This window comes from Cervus canadensis, chromosome 1 (assembly GCF_019320065.1).
Source record: "Cervus canadensis isolate Bull #8, Minnesota chromosome 1, ASM1932006v1, whole genome shotgun sequence".
In the NCBI taxonomy this organism is placed as follows: domain Eukaryota; kingdom Metazoa; phylum Chordata; class Mammalia; order Artiodactyla; family Cervidae; genus Cervus; species Cervus canadensis.
Window position 1 is genome coordinate 1,515,194 of NC_057386.1, and position 15,450 is coordinate 1,530,643.

Sequence of the window (15,450 nt, forward strand, 5' to 3'; positions counted from 1 at the left end):
TTCTTGGCCTCGGCTCATCCGAAGCTTTGTCTTTGGAAAACCAACAGAGCTCTGCCAGAGAGGGCCGCCGGCTGTCTTGTTTCAGCTGTTTGCGAGGCCCTCTCGTGGGCCGCTTGGCCGGGGGCCCCTCGGGGAGCCAGGGTTAGGTGACGGGCCTCTCGCTCCTGGCCCGCAGACTGCATCGTCCCCTTGTCAGGAGCACCTTTCCCCATCAGTCCCCCCCGGAACCAAGGAGAACCAGGGTTAGCAGGCCCGGCGCCTTGCTTTACACCGGGGCTCGCGGAGAAGAGCGCTGCTACTGCTGCTAAGTCACTTCAGCCGTGTCCGACTCTGTGCGACCCCGTCCCTGGGATTCTCCAGGCAAGAACACTGGAGTGGGTTGCCATTTCCTTCTCCAGTGCATAAAAGTGAAAAGTGAAAGTGAAGTTGCTCAGTCATGTCCGACTCTTCCTGACCCCATGGACTGCAGCCTACCAGGCTCCTCTGTCCATGGGATTTTCCAGGCAAGAGTACTGGAGTGGGCTGCCATTGCCTTCTCTGGGAGAAGAGCACAGACCCTGGCAAAACTGATCAGTAGCTAGATTCTCTCTCCTGCGGCCCAAGGACAAGGGCAGGGTGCGCTCTCCCCAGCAAGATCTATCCCAGATAACCTTTTATTTCTTTCTTTGACTCTGCAGGGAGGCTTTTGGGATCTTAGTTCCTGACCAGAGATCTTACCTGCACCTCTGCATTGGGAGGGCAGACTCTTAACCACTGGGCCATCCGGGAGTTCTGCTCTGATGGAACAGATGGGCCTTCCTCGGAGGGGTTTGTTGAGTAAGGTGGTCGGGTAACTTCTGACCCAGTGGAAGGAGTGGTGATGGCTTTATTGCCAGAGACCCCCTTTTTGCCTTTTTTTTTGGCCACACCAAGCAGCACGTGGGATCTTCACTCTCTGACCAGGGACTGAACTTGGGCCCCCTGCGTTGGAAGCACCAGGTCTTAACCACGGGACCACCAGGGGAGTCCCTCCCCATTTCTTCCTAAGCCCCGGGAGTGCTCCTTGCCTGTGACCACACTCCCTTCTGAGATGGGAAGTGTGATGTGTAAAGAAAATTGGGGAAAGTGACCTCAGATAAGACACTGAGCTCAAAGTCTCAGCCTGGATATTTGTTTTTAAATTTTTATTTTATTTTATTTTATTTTATTTTTGGCCTTGCCATGCACATTGTGGGGCTTCCCTGGTGGCTCAGATGGTAAAGACTGATTGCAATTCAGGAGACCTGGGTTCCACCTCTGGGTCAGGAGAAGGGTATGGCAACCCACTGCAGTACTCTTGCCTGGAGAATCCCATGGACAGAGGAGCCTGGCCGGCTACAGTTCATGGGGTGGCAGAGAATCAGACACGACTGAGCAACTAAGACACATGCGCCTTGTAGGATCTTAGAGCTTACTGACCAGGATGGAACCTGTGCTCCCTGCATTGGAAGCACAGAGTCCCAACCACTGGACCACCAGGGAAGTCCCTCAGCTTGGATATTTAAAAAAGCAATAACAACCCAACTTTACTGAAGTACAACCGACAGATGAAAACTGGATTACTTGCCTGTGTTCAGTCACCGAGTCATGTCCGACGCTTCTACCCCGTGGGCTGCAGCACGCCAGGCTTCCCTGTCCCTCACCATCTCCTGGAGTTTGCCCAAGTTCATGTCCACTGTCAAGAACTGTATTTGTTGTCTGTACAATGTATTGTTTTGATATATACATACATTATAAAGTGATGACCACAGTCAAGCTAATCAACATATCCATCATCTCATATGGTCACCTTTAAAATTGTTTTGGAGGTAGAAACACTGAAGGTCTGCTGCTAGTGAATGTGAAGTTTGCCGTATAGTTTCGTGAACTCTGCTCAGCGTGCTGTACATTAGGTGCCCAGACGTGGTTGATTCCAAATAACTGAATGTTTGTACTTTGACACACTCCCTTCCCCCACCCCTGGCCCCTGGCAACCACCATCCCCTCTCTGCTTCTGTGTGTTCTGCTTTGTTAGATTCCACGTAGAAGTGAGATCACTATGTGAGATCAAGAGATATTTTTCTTTCTGTGCCTGGCTTATTTCATTTTGCAGAACGTCCTCCAGGTTCATCCAGGTTGTTATAAATGCAGAAGAATTTCCTTCTTTTCTTAAGGTCCACTAATTCCATGGTGTGTGTGTGTGAGACAGACGGCACATTTTCTTTACCGGTTCACCCGTTACTGGACACTTGGTGAATAATGCGGCAGTGAACACGGGTGTGCAGGTATTTCTTCAAGATCTTAATCTCCTCTCCTCTGGGTATACCCTGAGAAGCGGGATTGTGGGACTGTCTGGCCGTTCTATTTTTAATGTCCTGAGGAACCTCCATACTGTTTTCCATAATGTCAGCCTGGATCTTAATCAGGGTTTGTGGCTTGGAGACCAATCTTTGAACGTCTGACTTGCTTTTTCCCTTTAGTTAAAAACAATAAGTGGGGGAAAGTATTAAATGTCTCCCTGGAGGTGTGGGCGTGGAGGAGAAGGATGGTGTACTGGCTAAATTAGCTTATTTCCATTCTATAAAAATTGTAAGGACTAATGACCCTCTTTGAAAAACCTCAGAGGAATGTTTTATCATAGAATTCTTAAGAAAGACAATCTGTTTACTTCTGTTCCCACCTTAATTTTAACTTCCTTCTTCAGTGGTTTTCCCCCACTCCCTGGAAGGTTTCATGTTGGGTCATTCTGAAATGGATTATGGATGAAGAACCAGAGGCTCTAGGGTTCCAAGCTAAGTGGCTTTAAGAAGAAAAGCTTCCTCTGACTGTTGCTCATGGTCAGAAGCCAGTACAGTGAGACAAGTCAACAAGTGTTTGTAGGCTGCCTCCGTGTGCAAAGGCTTTTTCTTCTAGAAAGGGAGAAGTCTTTGGGGCCTCAAGATCAACAAATACCAGTTGAATCTAATTGAGTTTGAAATATTAACTTTCCTTTTGGAAAACAGAGGAATTTGCATTTCTGAACAATTGATTCATTGCCCTCCAGATGACCATGACTGTTGACTTGGAATTCCTTTTATTTTGATGAAGTGCATATCTGCCTCTCCTTCTGAGTTTATCTGGATCTTCCAGATCTTACATACCTCCAGCCACTCCCATCCAGCCGGTTGGCCTTTGGGTTGGCTGGCTGGATCTGTTCTCTGTTCATTCCTTCCCCAAAGGCAGGGACACAGATGGCATCTCTCAACACCCCAGCCCTGGTGTGTGCTGTGCTGAGTTGCTCAGTCGTGTCTGACTCTCTGTGACCCCCTGGACTGGAGCCCGCCAGGCTCCTCTGTCCATGGGATTCTCCAGGCAAGAACACTGGAGTGGGCTGTCCCACCCTCCTCCAGGGGACCTTCCTGATTCAGGGATCGAACCCACTCTCTTCCGTCTCCTGCGCTGGCAGGCAGGTTCTTTTCCATTAGTGCCACCTGAGAAGTCCCAGCCCTAGTAGCGTCTTTATTTATTATAACTTGGTTCTCCTTTAATAGGTTGGGTGTTCCATAGAGACGTTTAAAATCTGATCCAGAATTTCAAGTCTATGTCTCCTTACCAACCTAGTCAATTTAGGGCTTTTAGGTGAACTAGGGGTAATATGGTTTTATTCTGTGTTTCCATTTGCAGCCTGCAGTTGAAAGCATAACCTTCCATTTCTGTCTCTCAAAACTCAACCTGATTCATTGCTCTTGTGTTTTTCCACTGAAGCTGAATCATCTCTAGTTATGTTAATCACCTACAGTTAGGTTTGTTTTTTTCTAGGACCAGAATCTTAATTTTTTGTTTGTTTGTGGCTTGCCTGGTGGCTCAGATGGTAAAGAATCCGCTTGCAGTGCAGGAGACCTGGGTCGGGAAGATCCCCTGGAAAAGGGCATGGCAACCCACTCCAGGACTCTTGCCTGGAGAATGCCAAGGACAGAGGAGCCTGGCCGGCTACAGTTCGTGGGCTAGCAAAGAGTCGGACGTGACTGAGCGACCGACACCCTTCCCTTTGCTTGTTCTGAATCGTCTGTTGTGTTGTGGCTGTGCTGGGCCTTTCGCTGCGGGCGGGCTTTCTCGAGCTGTGGGGAGCGGGGGCTGCTCTCCAGTTGCGGAGTGCTGCGTCTTCTTGCAGTTGCTTCCCTTGCTGTGGAGCACGGGCTCTCGGCTCACGGGCTTCCGTAGCTGCAGCGCGTGGCTCAGTGGCTGTGGCTCACGGGCCTAGTTGCCCCACACCATGTGGGATCTTCGTCGCCCAGGGATCGAACCCGTATCCCCTGCATTGGCAGCTGGATCCTTAACCACTGGACCACCAAGGAAGTCCTTGATTTTTTTTTCCGTTAAGCAACTTGCTACTCAAAATGTGATCCAAAGACTACACTGGAAATACAGTTTCCAGATACCAGCCTCACCTAATGAACCTGCACTTTAATAAACTCTCCAGTTGATTTGTATGTGCATCAAAATGTGAGAAGCACTGGTTGACTTAAGATTTTCTTTTTACAAATTACATTGTCAAGATGTAAAGGGACACATTTTGGACATTTTTTTTCCTAACATTTTATTATGAAACATTTCAAATGTACAGCAAAGTGGAATGAGTTCTACAGTAAGCTCCCTGGACTGTCCACCCAGATCCAACCATTAACTTAATTATTTTCCTTCCCTTTTCCCCCAGCTTTTCATCAAGAACTTCACACAGAGGGACTGCCCTGGCGGGCCGGTGGTTCAGATTCCGAGCTGCCACTGAAGGGGCCTGGGTCTGACCCCTGGTCTGGGTACTGCAGTCCTGCACGCTGCACAACGCAACCAAAAAAAAAAAAAGTACAGACTGCTCTTTTATTTGGGAGTTCCAAATAAATGCCAATAAAGTCCACGTGGTCAGGAGTCGGTGCTCTCGTTCTGTCCCTGGTATGAGAACGCAGGTGCAGCCAAAAGTCCGAAACAGAGCTGCTGTGGGAAGCTGCTCACAGCCTGACTGTTAGGGAGAAGCAGGTCGCGGCAGTAAGGGTCTCACCCCTCCTTCTAGAGCCCTTGATGGGTTTGACACCTTTGCACTTGGTTTCTCGTGAGTCAGGGAAGCATGATGGGGCGGGAGTCGGGGAGCACTGGTGTTTCACAGAGTGGGGTGCTGGCTCCTGCCCCCCGATCGGGAACATGGGGGCCTCAGAATATTCCCCCGCATACGGTGAGCGGGTTCAGACATCGTCCCTAATGTTGATTCCAGCCCTGTAATCATTGGCCTATTGCAAATATTATTAGCCTCACTAATTCTCAGGTGGAGAAACTGATGAACCCGTTCAATACTCGAATAAGAAGGAAAACATGTGTTGGCATGGGAAAGTGATTATTTCCTAAGCTACTGAGTAAAACACAGCTGCACTGGCAGTTTTAACTCTGTTTTCTTGTCAATTTCTGTTCTTTCAGGAAACCTTACAGACACACGAAGCCTTCCACCATCTGGAACTCAGAAACTCGACTGGGGAGGACTGTGGCTTCTGGACCGTCCAGGTGTTCCACAGATGTGAGCATTTATCCCGCACTCGCCAGCTGGAGCCCCGAACAGCTGCACGGCCTTGCTCCGGCTCACACTGCCCTGAACTGAGGGCTCGTTTTCCAAGTGGCCGAGAGCAGCTGCTGACTCTGCGGTCTCACTGCCGCACGCTGCCCGCCCCCTCCCAGAGCTGGGCTGGAGTCTCCTGACTTGAATTAGGGTTCCAGGTGGGGGCCTCGTTTCTGTAGCCCCCAACACCCCGATAGACATCCCCATCACCCTGGTGTCTTCCGGCAAACTCCACCACCGTGTCACTTCACAGACTCAGAATCCTCCCCAATCACCATGGCCTGGCTTTCCCTAAAGGTCTTGTTGGTGGGGCTGAGTTTCCTGGGATGTCTTTATCCTCTCGTGGATTTTAGCTTCAGTGGGGAAACAAGAGGCCAGAAACCGAATTTCGTGATCATTCTGGCAGATGACATGGGGTGGGGTGACCTGGGAGCTAACTGGGCAGGCACGAAGGACACTGCCAACCTGGACAAGATGGCTGCAGAAGGAATGAGGTGAGAGCCGGGGCTGCCAGGCCGGCGTCTCTGTGGGTGTCCTGCCCCGACTCCCTGGGGGAAGGGGGCTGTGTAAAAACACTTAGAGAGCAGTTGATGGGTCTGTGTTGATTTAAGTAATTGACTGATGAATTGTTTTTTCAGTCAGTACAGCATCATGGAGAAATCCATCCATCCATCCACCCATCCATCCATCCATCCGTCTATCCATATATTCATCCATCCATCCATCCATCCATCTATCCATTCATCCACCCCTTCATCCATCCATCCTTCTATCCATCCATCCATTCATCTATCCAGCCATCCATCCATCCACCCCTTCATCCATTCATCCACCTATCCATCCATCCATTCATCCACTCACCCCTTCATCCATCCACCCCTTCATCCATCCATCTATCCATGTACCCGTTCATCCATCCATGCATCCATCTATCCAATAACACTTTTTTGGGGGGCTATGCTCCTCAACCTTTTGTGATCTTAGTTCCCTGATCAGAGATCAAACTCAGGGCCCCAGCCTTGAGAACAGTGAGTCCTCACAGCTCAGGGATTCTGATAACACTAACTGTGTGTGTGTGTATTAGGAAGTGGAAGCACAAAGGTGAACAAGATAAAAATCCTTGCCTTCAAGGTCTCTTAGTGGAGACAGGTTGAAAGCAAAGTACAGATTACAGTCTAGTCCATGAGCTTGAATCAGGAGTTTTTGGAATCTGTGGGGAGGATGTGGACCTCAGCCTGGAAGTTTAAGGGAGGTGACCTTTGGAGAGTGACTGAAAGTCAGTGGGGCATACAAAGGCCAAAGGACTTAATTGTGAGCTGACAGGATTTATGGTCCATTTATGGCACACAAAACTCTGAAGACCGCAGAAGGGAAGAGGGGTGTATATCTGAACCAGTCCAAGTGTTTATAAATTTTTTGTTCCAATGCAGCTTTCCCCTCTTTGAAAGTGAGACAGAAAAAGTGTAGGGCTTCCAGACTTTGGGTTTTCCTTATTGGGTAGTGGTCGCTCTGACTGGCCAGATCCCGTTTGTCAGGGTTAAGTTCCTCCAGTGGGGAATCACCCCCGCCGGCTTGTTGGGACAGCTCACGGGCTTCTCTGGAGCTTCACCCGCGAGCATCCTCTCACTTAGAGCTTTCTCCTGAGATAGGGACCCTGCGGTCCCTGCATCTGGTGTCGCTCACTCATCCATCCATCTCCCCTCCGCCAAGAGGAAGTTTCAAGAAACATCTCCCTGTTTCCAGCCTCTCAAAGGCATTTGGTAACCCTGAGGATAAGATCTGAACTCCAAGGAGCAGCGTACAAGCCCAGCCTATCCCCTGCCTGGTCCTCCACAGGCCCCTCCTTCTGGACCAGCCGTGGTCCCCTCATGGCTGCAGCTGCTTTCCCCTCTGTTTAAGCCTCATCTGTGTCATGAGTTCTTTTGTTGTTGTGGTGGTTCGTCGCTCAGTCTTGTCCAACTCTTTTTTTAATATACCTTTTATTTTGTGTTAGAGTGTGGTTGATTTACAGTATGATCGTTTCAGGTATATAGCGAAGTGATTCAGTTATACGTGCACACACAGCCATTCTTTTCCAGATTCTTTTCCCACGTGGGTCATTACAGGGTACTGAGCAGAGTTCCCTGTGCGGCACAGTAGGTCCTTGTTGGTTATCCATTTTATAGATAGTGGTTAGTTTTTCTTGATACACTTTCCACTTGTCTGTTTTTATTCAGTCACTAAGTCGTGTCCAACTCTGCAACCCCATGGACTGCAGCACCCCGGGCTTCCCTGTCCTTCACTATCCCCAGGAGTTTGCTCAAACTCATGTCCACTGAGTCAGTAATGCCATCCCACCATCTTATCCTCTGTTGTCCCCTTCTCCTGCCCTCTTTCCCAGCATCAGGGTCTTTTCCAATGAGTCAGCTCTTCACATCAGGTGGCCAAAAGTATCTGAGCTTCAGCTTCAGCATCAGTCCTTCCAGTGAGCACCCAGGACTGATCTCCGTTAGGATGGACTGGTTGGATCTCCTTGCAGTCCGAGGGACTCTCACGAGTCTTCTCCAGCACCACAGTTCGAGAGCATCGGTTCCTCAGTGCTCAGCCTTCTGAATAGTCCAACTTTATGGTCCAGTCCACTCTCCTCTCCTATTTAGTTTCCACTCACCACCTGGCTCCCCGTTGCATGTGAGGGCCTCAGGATGGCTTCCTCGGCTGTCTTGTGTGTGCCCTGTCATCATCTCTGCTGCTCTCCGTGGTGACTGCTTAACCATCTGACCACCTGTGTGGGGTTCAAAAGCATCAGCCCCAAATGCACGTCTGCCCAGAGCCTCAGAATGTGACCATATTTGGAAGTAGGGTCTTTGCAAATGTCATTAGTTGAAGATCTCTGTGATATCTTTACTTGATTTAGAGTGGTCCTAAACCCACCCGCTGGTGTCCTTATAGGACGAGGAGAAGACACAGGGACACAGAAGAGAAGGTGAAGTGAGGATGGAGGCAGAGGATGGAGTGATGCACCCACAAGGGTTGCCAGGCAACCCTCGGAAACCGGGGGAGGCCTGGGATGGGCTCTCCTGATGGACCTGCAGAAGGAACCAACCCTGCCGCCACCTTGACTTCAGGCTTCTTGCCTCCCAAATTGTGAGAGTCACTTTCTGTTATCGCAGGCCACCCAGTTTGTGGTCGTCTGTTACGGCAGCCACAGGAGACTACACAGAGCCCTTCTAGCTCTGGGCTTCAGGAAGAAAAATGCCTTGTCTGTCCCCCTGCCCTGTGTTCCTGCTCCATGCCTGGAGCCTAGTAGACAATTCATAAATATTTGTTCATCAATAATTGGGCTTCAGGAGGCCCAGGTGCTTTGAAATGTCACCCCAGATTTTTCTTGTCAGATTTTTTTTTTTTCCCCCGGGGAGAGAGTTCATCTGTAGCATTGACCAGAGCCTCAACGGGAACTGGGTTGCCTAATGCTCAAGGACTTCTGCTTTTCCATGTCGAGTGGGTTTGTGGGGAAGTATGTGGCCCATTATTTAAACCGAGATTTGTGAGGCCCCGGGCTCTCCTCGTGAGCCGTCCCCACCTGCGTGCTCAGCCCCAGCAGAAGGGGCCTCTCGGGGACCAGAGGCGCCGCACGTGGGGGCCTCTCCTCCCTCCCTCCCGGCTGTTGCAGCCTTGTGACCGGCCCTCGGGCCTGTGTCGACAGCTTTTCACTCTGCGCTCTGTTGACAGGAAAGCGCGCTTCCTGTGAGGCCAGGGTTGATTCACTGCGGGCTTCTCCCTGCCTGCCTGCTGGCCGCTGGTGGGGAACCGTGACTCTCAGAAGGAGCGCTTATTGCCAAACAGGGGCCAAGGGGGACTTGAGAAACTCTCTCTCCTATTATCTTCCTTTTATTTGTGGGCTCGTTTCCTAGGATGGTGGCAACCCGTTACTACAGACGAGGTGGCCTCCGTGAGAAAGAATGAAATATTGGGGCTTCCCGGCAGGTCAGTGGTTAAGACCCCTCACTCCCACTGCAAGGGGCGAGAGTTGATTCCCGGTCACGGAACCATGATCCCACAGGCCGAGGGGCATGGCCTAAAGTAAATGAATATATGAAGGCGTGAGATGATACCATTTGCAGCAACGAGGATGGACTTCGAGATGAACTTGCTAAGTGAAGTGAGTCAGAGAAAGACAAATACTGTGTGATGTCGCTTATATGTGGGGTCTAAACAAATTGAACCTGTTTACAAAACAGAAACAGATTCACAGATATAGAAAAGAAACAGGGTTGCGAAAGGGGAAAGGTGGGGAGGGGTGGATTAGGAGTTTGGGGTTAGCAGATACACACCACTGCATGTAAAACAGGCAAATGAGGAGGACCTACCGTATAGCACAGAGAATTAGTCAGTATCTTGTAATAACCTATAATGGGAAAGAATCTGAGAAAGGATCTGAGAAAGGAAGGTGAGGAACGGGGGCTAGTGGATAAACCGGGCTCTGCTGCAGAGCACAAGGAACTGCCTGCAGGATCCTGTGAGAAGCTGTCGTGGGAAGAACATGAAGAAGAGCGTGTGTGACTGAGTCGCTGTTTACAGCAGAAATTAATAGAACCTTGTAAATCATCTCTACTTCAGTAAAGTTAACCGAAAAAAGAATAGATATGTATATGTAAAATGGTGGCTCAGCTGGTAAAGAATCTGCCTGCAATGCAGGAGACCTCAGTTCGATCCCTGGGTTGGGAAGATCCCCTGGAGAAGGGCACGGCAACCCACTCCAGCATTCTTGCCTGGAGAATCCCATGGACAGAGCAGCCTGGCGGGCCACAGTCCATGGGATCGAAAAGAGTCAGACTCGCTGAGCGACTGAGCACACAGCCCACAGTGTAAGCACATGGACTTCACTGGTGGCTCGGGTAAGGAGTCTGCATGCCGATGCAGGAGACTCGGGCTCAGTCCCGGGATGGGGAAGACCCCCTGGTGAAAGGAATGTCTGCCTGCTCCAGTATTCTTGCCTGGAGAATCCCATGGACAGAGGAGCCTGGTGGGCTACAGTTCACGGGGTCCCAAAGAATCCGATATGCTGAGCGACTAAACAGCAACAGCAAGTGGAGATAGGTTAGCTGTGGTTTTTGCTTTTAGAAACAGTATACGTTTGAATTGTCCATATGCATTGGCTCCTCTGCATGTTGAGCAGTCTAAGAGAGAACTGTGGAGGAGAGCAGACCCGGGGCAGTCCCTGGGGAATCTGTGTGGACCGCGCGTGCCCGACCAGCACCTGCCATGATAGTAACTAGCCTGTCCCGAGTGCTTGCCAGGCACAGGTCCCGGGCGTCGCCCCGTTCGGTTCCTGCTACGACCTGAGGCTGCACTTGGTCCACAGGTGAGGGCTCAAGGTCAAACAACTGGCACAGAGTTAGTGAGTGGCGGAGTCAACATCCTCCCGTCGAGAGCCTTCTCGTCAAGGGCTGGTGGGAGAGGGGAGTTTGCCAAGAGTGTCCTTCAAGGCCTGGGCCGGCTTTGCCGGGAAGAGGGAAGGCAGCTGTTGAGGGGGTGGGGATTGGAATCCTGGTCCTTTTCCTCCGTTTGAAGCTGGCAAAGGACTTGCGTGCTGCGCAGGTGGAAGGGGCGGCTGAGAGCCGTGGTTTAGTCGTCAGCCATTGTCTTCTGTTTGGCCTCACTTTGAGGCTTGCGGCTCTTAGTTCCCCACCAGGGATGGAACCCCTCCAGTGCGAGCCTGGAGTCCTAACCACTTGACCGCCAGGGAGGCCCCCGTTCATTTCTTTTTCAATCTATGGTCCATGCAGGTCCCCCGCTTCCCTGATTAGCAGCTATTTGAATCTGACTTCAGAACTTAGGGGCTTCCCTGGTGCGTCAGACGGTAAAGAATCTGCCTGCAATTCAGGAGACCCAGGTTCGAGCCCTGTGTTGGGACGATCCCCTGGAGAAGGGAATGGATGCCCACTCCAGCATTCTTCCCTGGAGAATTCCATGGACAGAGGAGCCTGGTGAGCTGTAGGCCATGGGGTCACAAAGAGTCAGACACGGCTGAGCGACTGACAGTGACACGTTCAGGACTCGGGGAAGGTCCTGGGGCTGAGTGAAGCCTATTTTCTACAAACAAGAAATGGGGGGCGTGGAAAGGCTTTCCTGCACGGGTACAAGACTGATATTTCTTGGTGCACAAGGCAGCGATTGGCTGCTTCTGTGCATGCCCAGATACCATCTCAGCGGTCGTCTGCCACCGTGCAGAGGTTCTGCAGAATCAGTGACTGTAGTGTTCACGCTGTGCATTTCATTCCCATGACTCATTTATTTTGAAACTGGGACTATGTCCCTGTTAATTTCCCTGCCCGTTCCCTCATTCCTTCTCCCCACGGGCAGCGGCATGTTTGTTCTCTACTTCGTTGTCTTGGTTCGTTTGTTTTCTGTTTTGCAATCCACATATAAGTGAAATCATACAGTAATTGTCTTTTTCTGTCTGACTTACTTCACTAAGTATAATATCCATCCATGTAGCTGCAAATGGTAAAATTTCATTCTTTTTTGTGGCTGAGTAATATTCCCCTGTGTGTATATACCGCATCTTCTTTAGTCTATCAATGGACACTCAGGTTGCTTCCCTATCTTCATTGTTGTAAATAATGCTGCAATGAACATAGGGGTTTAGGTGACAGTACTTTGTAAATATGTTTGCTTCTGTAAGTTAACTTGTAATCTGTTAACTATGCACAGTTCTCTTCTTCCTCGTTTGGTGCCTTCTCTGCCCTTAATTTAATTTGAGGTGAGTCCCTGCTGCTCTGAGAGTTCTAGGTGGTGACTTAGGATCTGAGATCAGCGGTCACCCCTGCAAGGTCAGAGGCCCCCAGGAGCTTGAGGCTGTTTCTGAAAACGGCCCTGGTGAGGAATGAACTGAGCTGTCAGTTTGAAACAGGAGAGAAGGGGGCAGGGCACAACCTTTAGAAGAATGACACAGCCCGAGGACAGGACATCAGCTGATGAGAAGCAGATGGGCCCAAGATGGCAGACCAGTTGGCGTCCACCAGCTCTTGCGCCTCCATGCACGCTCACTGTAACACAGGGCTCCGTGACACACCCAGGGGCGCCATGACAGTTTCAGAGCTAACCACAGAAGGTCACCAAGTGGGCGGTGGCCCTTCCTGGAAGTCCCCACCCCTTCCCCAAAATAGCCGGCCTGTCCCTCCCACTGATTAGCCTGTGAAATTACCCACCTCTATAAATACCACAGCCCCCTCCCCTGGAGCCACAGTCACCTTCTCCACGGCCCTCACTGTCTGTGGACTGAGTTTCTCTCTAAATAAACCCACTTCTTACCTATCCCTTTGTCTCTCGCTGAATTCTTCCTGCCATGAGACATCAGGAGCCCAGACTTCATGAATCCTGAGACCAGGTGTGTTCAAGTCCCAGGCTGGGCTTTGGCCTGTGCCCCAGCCAGTGGGTTCAAGCCTCCGTCTGAGGCGCGCGGTTTCCACTTCGGTCCGAAGCCGGCTGTGACTTCTCTTTTCAGAACTGGCTTTTTGCAAAACTGCATGTGTGCTGCCGCCTCTCAGGACTGTCTCAGCCATTCTGCTGCTTTGGGGGTTTTGTAGGACCTGGGGAGGTGCTGGAAGCTGCAGGAGAGTGAAGTCTGATAGATGCCCAAGAGCGAGGGCAGGAAGAACTTTCTGAAGGAGACTTATATCAGCCAGAGAAAGACCCTCCCCCACCAGGGCATCCCCTTCCGGCCTTCTCTACTCCGCCCCTGACCCTATAATTCAGTAATCCAGGTTCAGGGTGGGGGACCCTCCTTAGGGAGAAAGCCTCTCCTCCTGTGAGCGTCACCTTTAACTCTGAGCTGTTTGCTCTGGGACGTCCCATTCTGTCTTCCCTTTGTAAATCCTCAGCATCGAGGGATGGGGCTTTGCGTCTTTGTCCTTGGGGCAGTGCGTCAAATAGGCATAAACCTCGTGTGATGCCTACCTGTCCCCTGGGACAAGGTGAAGACTGGGTCTATCCTTGTGTAGCAGACAGGGACATGCAGGGACACGCTGATCGTGGCGACAGCCGGTCTCAGAGAAGAGGAACTGAACCGTTCACCAGCCAGCGCAGTGGGCTGTAGCCGTTCAACAGCGAGTCTCTGCTAAGGGCACATCATGAGTCACACTGGGAGGCTCCGGCCAGCTCTGCCCTTAAGAGAGTTTTACAGTCTGGTGGAAAATCAAGACAGGAAAAGCAGCCTTTAGGATGCAGAAGGAAGAGCAGGAACTCCAGAAGCATCTCCCACCCCTGAGGCTCTTATCACCTGAGTTGGATGTAATCAGATTGACATTCTGGGGGGGCAGAATTAGCATATCACTGGTACATCATCACAGGCACAAATGAGCAAGGTCGAGCTGGGCTGCTCACCTTTCAAACAATAAAGGCCCAGGGCAAGAAGCACGTGAAGGACACAGCTGTAGGACCACAGGAAAGAAAGGCCACTTCTCCAGAGGGGAGCTGGGAGGGACTCCCTGGAGCTTATTGGTTAGGACTGTAAAGATGAGTAGGAATTAGCTAGCAAGGGGAGGTGGCGGGAAAAGCAAGAGCGGAGACCCAGCATTGACAGATGCCCCTTCTCTCTACAAATATGCATACAGGCCTCCCCGGCTCCGCCCCCAGCATCACTGTCCTCGGTGCTGAGGATCCATCCAGACGATACACAGCCCGCGCTCTGCTGGGTCTGGCTGGCAATCTCATGGTTGAGGACGGCACCAGAGTGAGTGTGCAGGCTGGATGGAGGGCCTGTGGGTGGAGCAGCTGCTGCAGGGCCTCCCTGCAGGTATCTGAGGGCTCTGAGCCCTGAAGTCACCCACCATGTTTGGGATGGACTATTCCAGCTCACCGGCGTGGCCCACACCGGTGACTGGGAGGGCAGGGGTGCGCCTGCAGGACAGCTCAGCGTGTGACGGTGGCCGCTGGCAGACGTGTCCCGTCTGGGAGGCCCTGCGATGCTTGTGTGCCCGTCTTTTTTTTTTTTTTTTTAAATTTTTGAAGCTTCAGAAAAGTTATTTCTATCAACTGTAGAAATGTATGTTTTGCTATTATCCAACAACAGCAAAACATACATCTTTCTCAAACTTACATGGAACATTTGCCAAAATGGATCACATTCAGGGCCATAAATTGTATGCCCATCTTGTTGTCAAGTACCTGGTGGGTGTCCACTGCGAGAGTGTGGAGGGGATGGGAGACTTGCCAAGGGGCGTACCAAGCTCAGCTGCCAGGGACGTCTTTTGGAAAAGAGTAAGAGTAGGAGTGATGGATGGATGGGTGAGTTAATGGATGGGTGAGTGGATGGGTGGAGGGGTGGATGGATGAGTCGATGGATGGAAGGGTGGATGGATGAGTCGATGGGTGGAGGGGTGGATGGATGGATGGATGGAGGGGTGGGTGGATGGATGGATGGAGGGGTGGGTGGATGGAGGGGTGGGTGGATGGAGGGAGGGATGGAGGGGTGGATGGATGGAGGGTTGGGTGGGTGGATGGAGGGAGGGATGGAGGGGTGGGTAGATGGAGGGGTGGGTGGATGGAGGGAGGGATGGAGTGGATGATTGGGTGGCACTGATGGATGGATTGAGTGGGTGGGTAATGGACTGGATGAGTGGCATGGATGGAGGGATGGAGGGTGGGTGGATGGATGCGTTGATGGAATGGATGGTGGATAAGGATTAGGTATGATAGATGGGTGAGGTGGGATGGATGGAGGGGTGGGTGGATTGTGTATGTGTGTGTTGGAGGGGTGGGTGGATGGAGGTGTGGGTGGATGGAGGGGTAGATGGATGGATGATTGGGTGGACAGATGGATGGATGAGTGGGTGGGTGAATGGATGGATGAGTGGATGGATGGAGGGATGGAGGGGTGGGTGGATGGATGGGTG

The 15,450-nt window shown here is 51.2% G+C and overlaps 1 protein-coding gene and 1 long non-coding RNA gene across 11 annotated transcripts in view; both read left to right on the forward strand.

Annotated features, from left to right (window-relative positions):
• The window catches only part of ARSG (arylsulfatase G), a 99,819-nt gene that overhangs the window by 41,179 nt on the left and 43,190 nt on the right, over positions 1–15,450 (forward strand). For all 10 annotated transcript variants that reach the window (XM_043446177.1, XM_043446013.1, XM_043446093.1 and 7 more), the window contains exon 2: positions 5,440–6,069. In XM_043446177.1, coding sequence (XP_043302112.1) covers positions 5,852–6,069 — 218 coding nt within the window. In that variant the 5' untranslated portion in view covers positions 5,440–5,851. The remainder of the gene's footprint in view (positions 1–5,439; positions 6,070–15,450) is intronic.
• Positions 10,543–14,617, forward strand: LOC122427322. The gene is made up of 2 exons (XR_006265395.1): positions 10,543–13,846; positions 14,170–14,617. It is a non-coding gene; the product is annotated as an uncharacterized LOC122427322 (long non-coding RNA).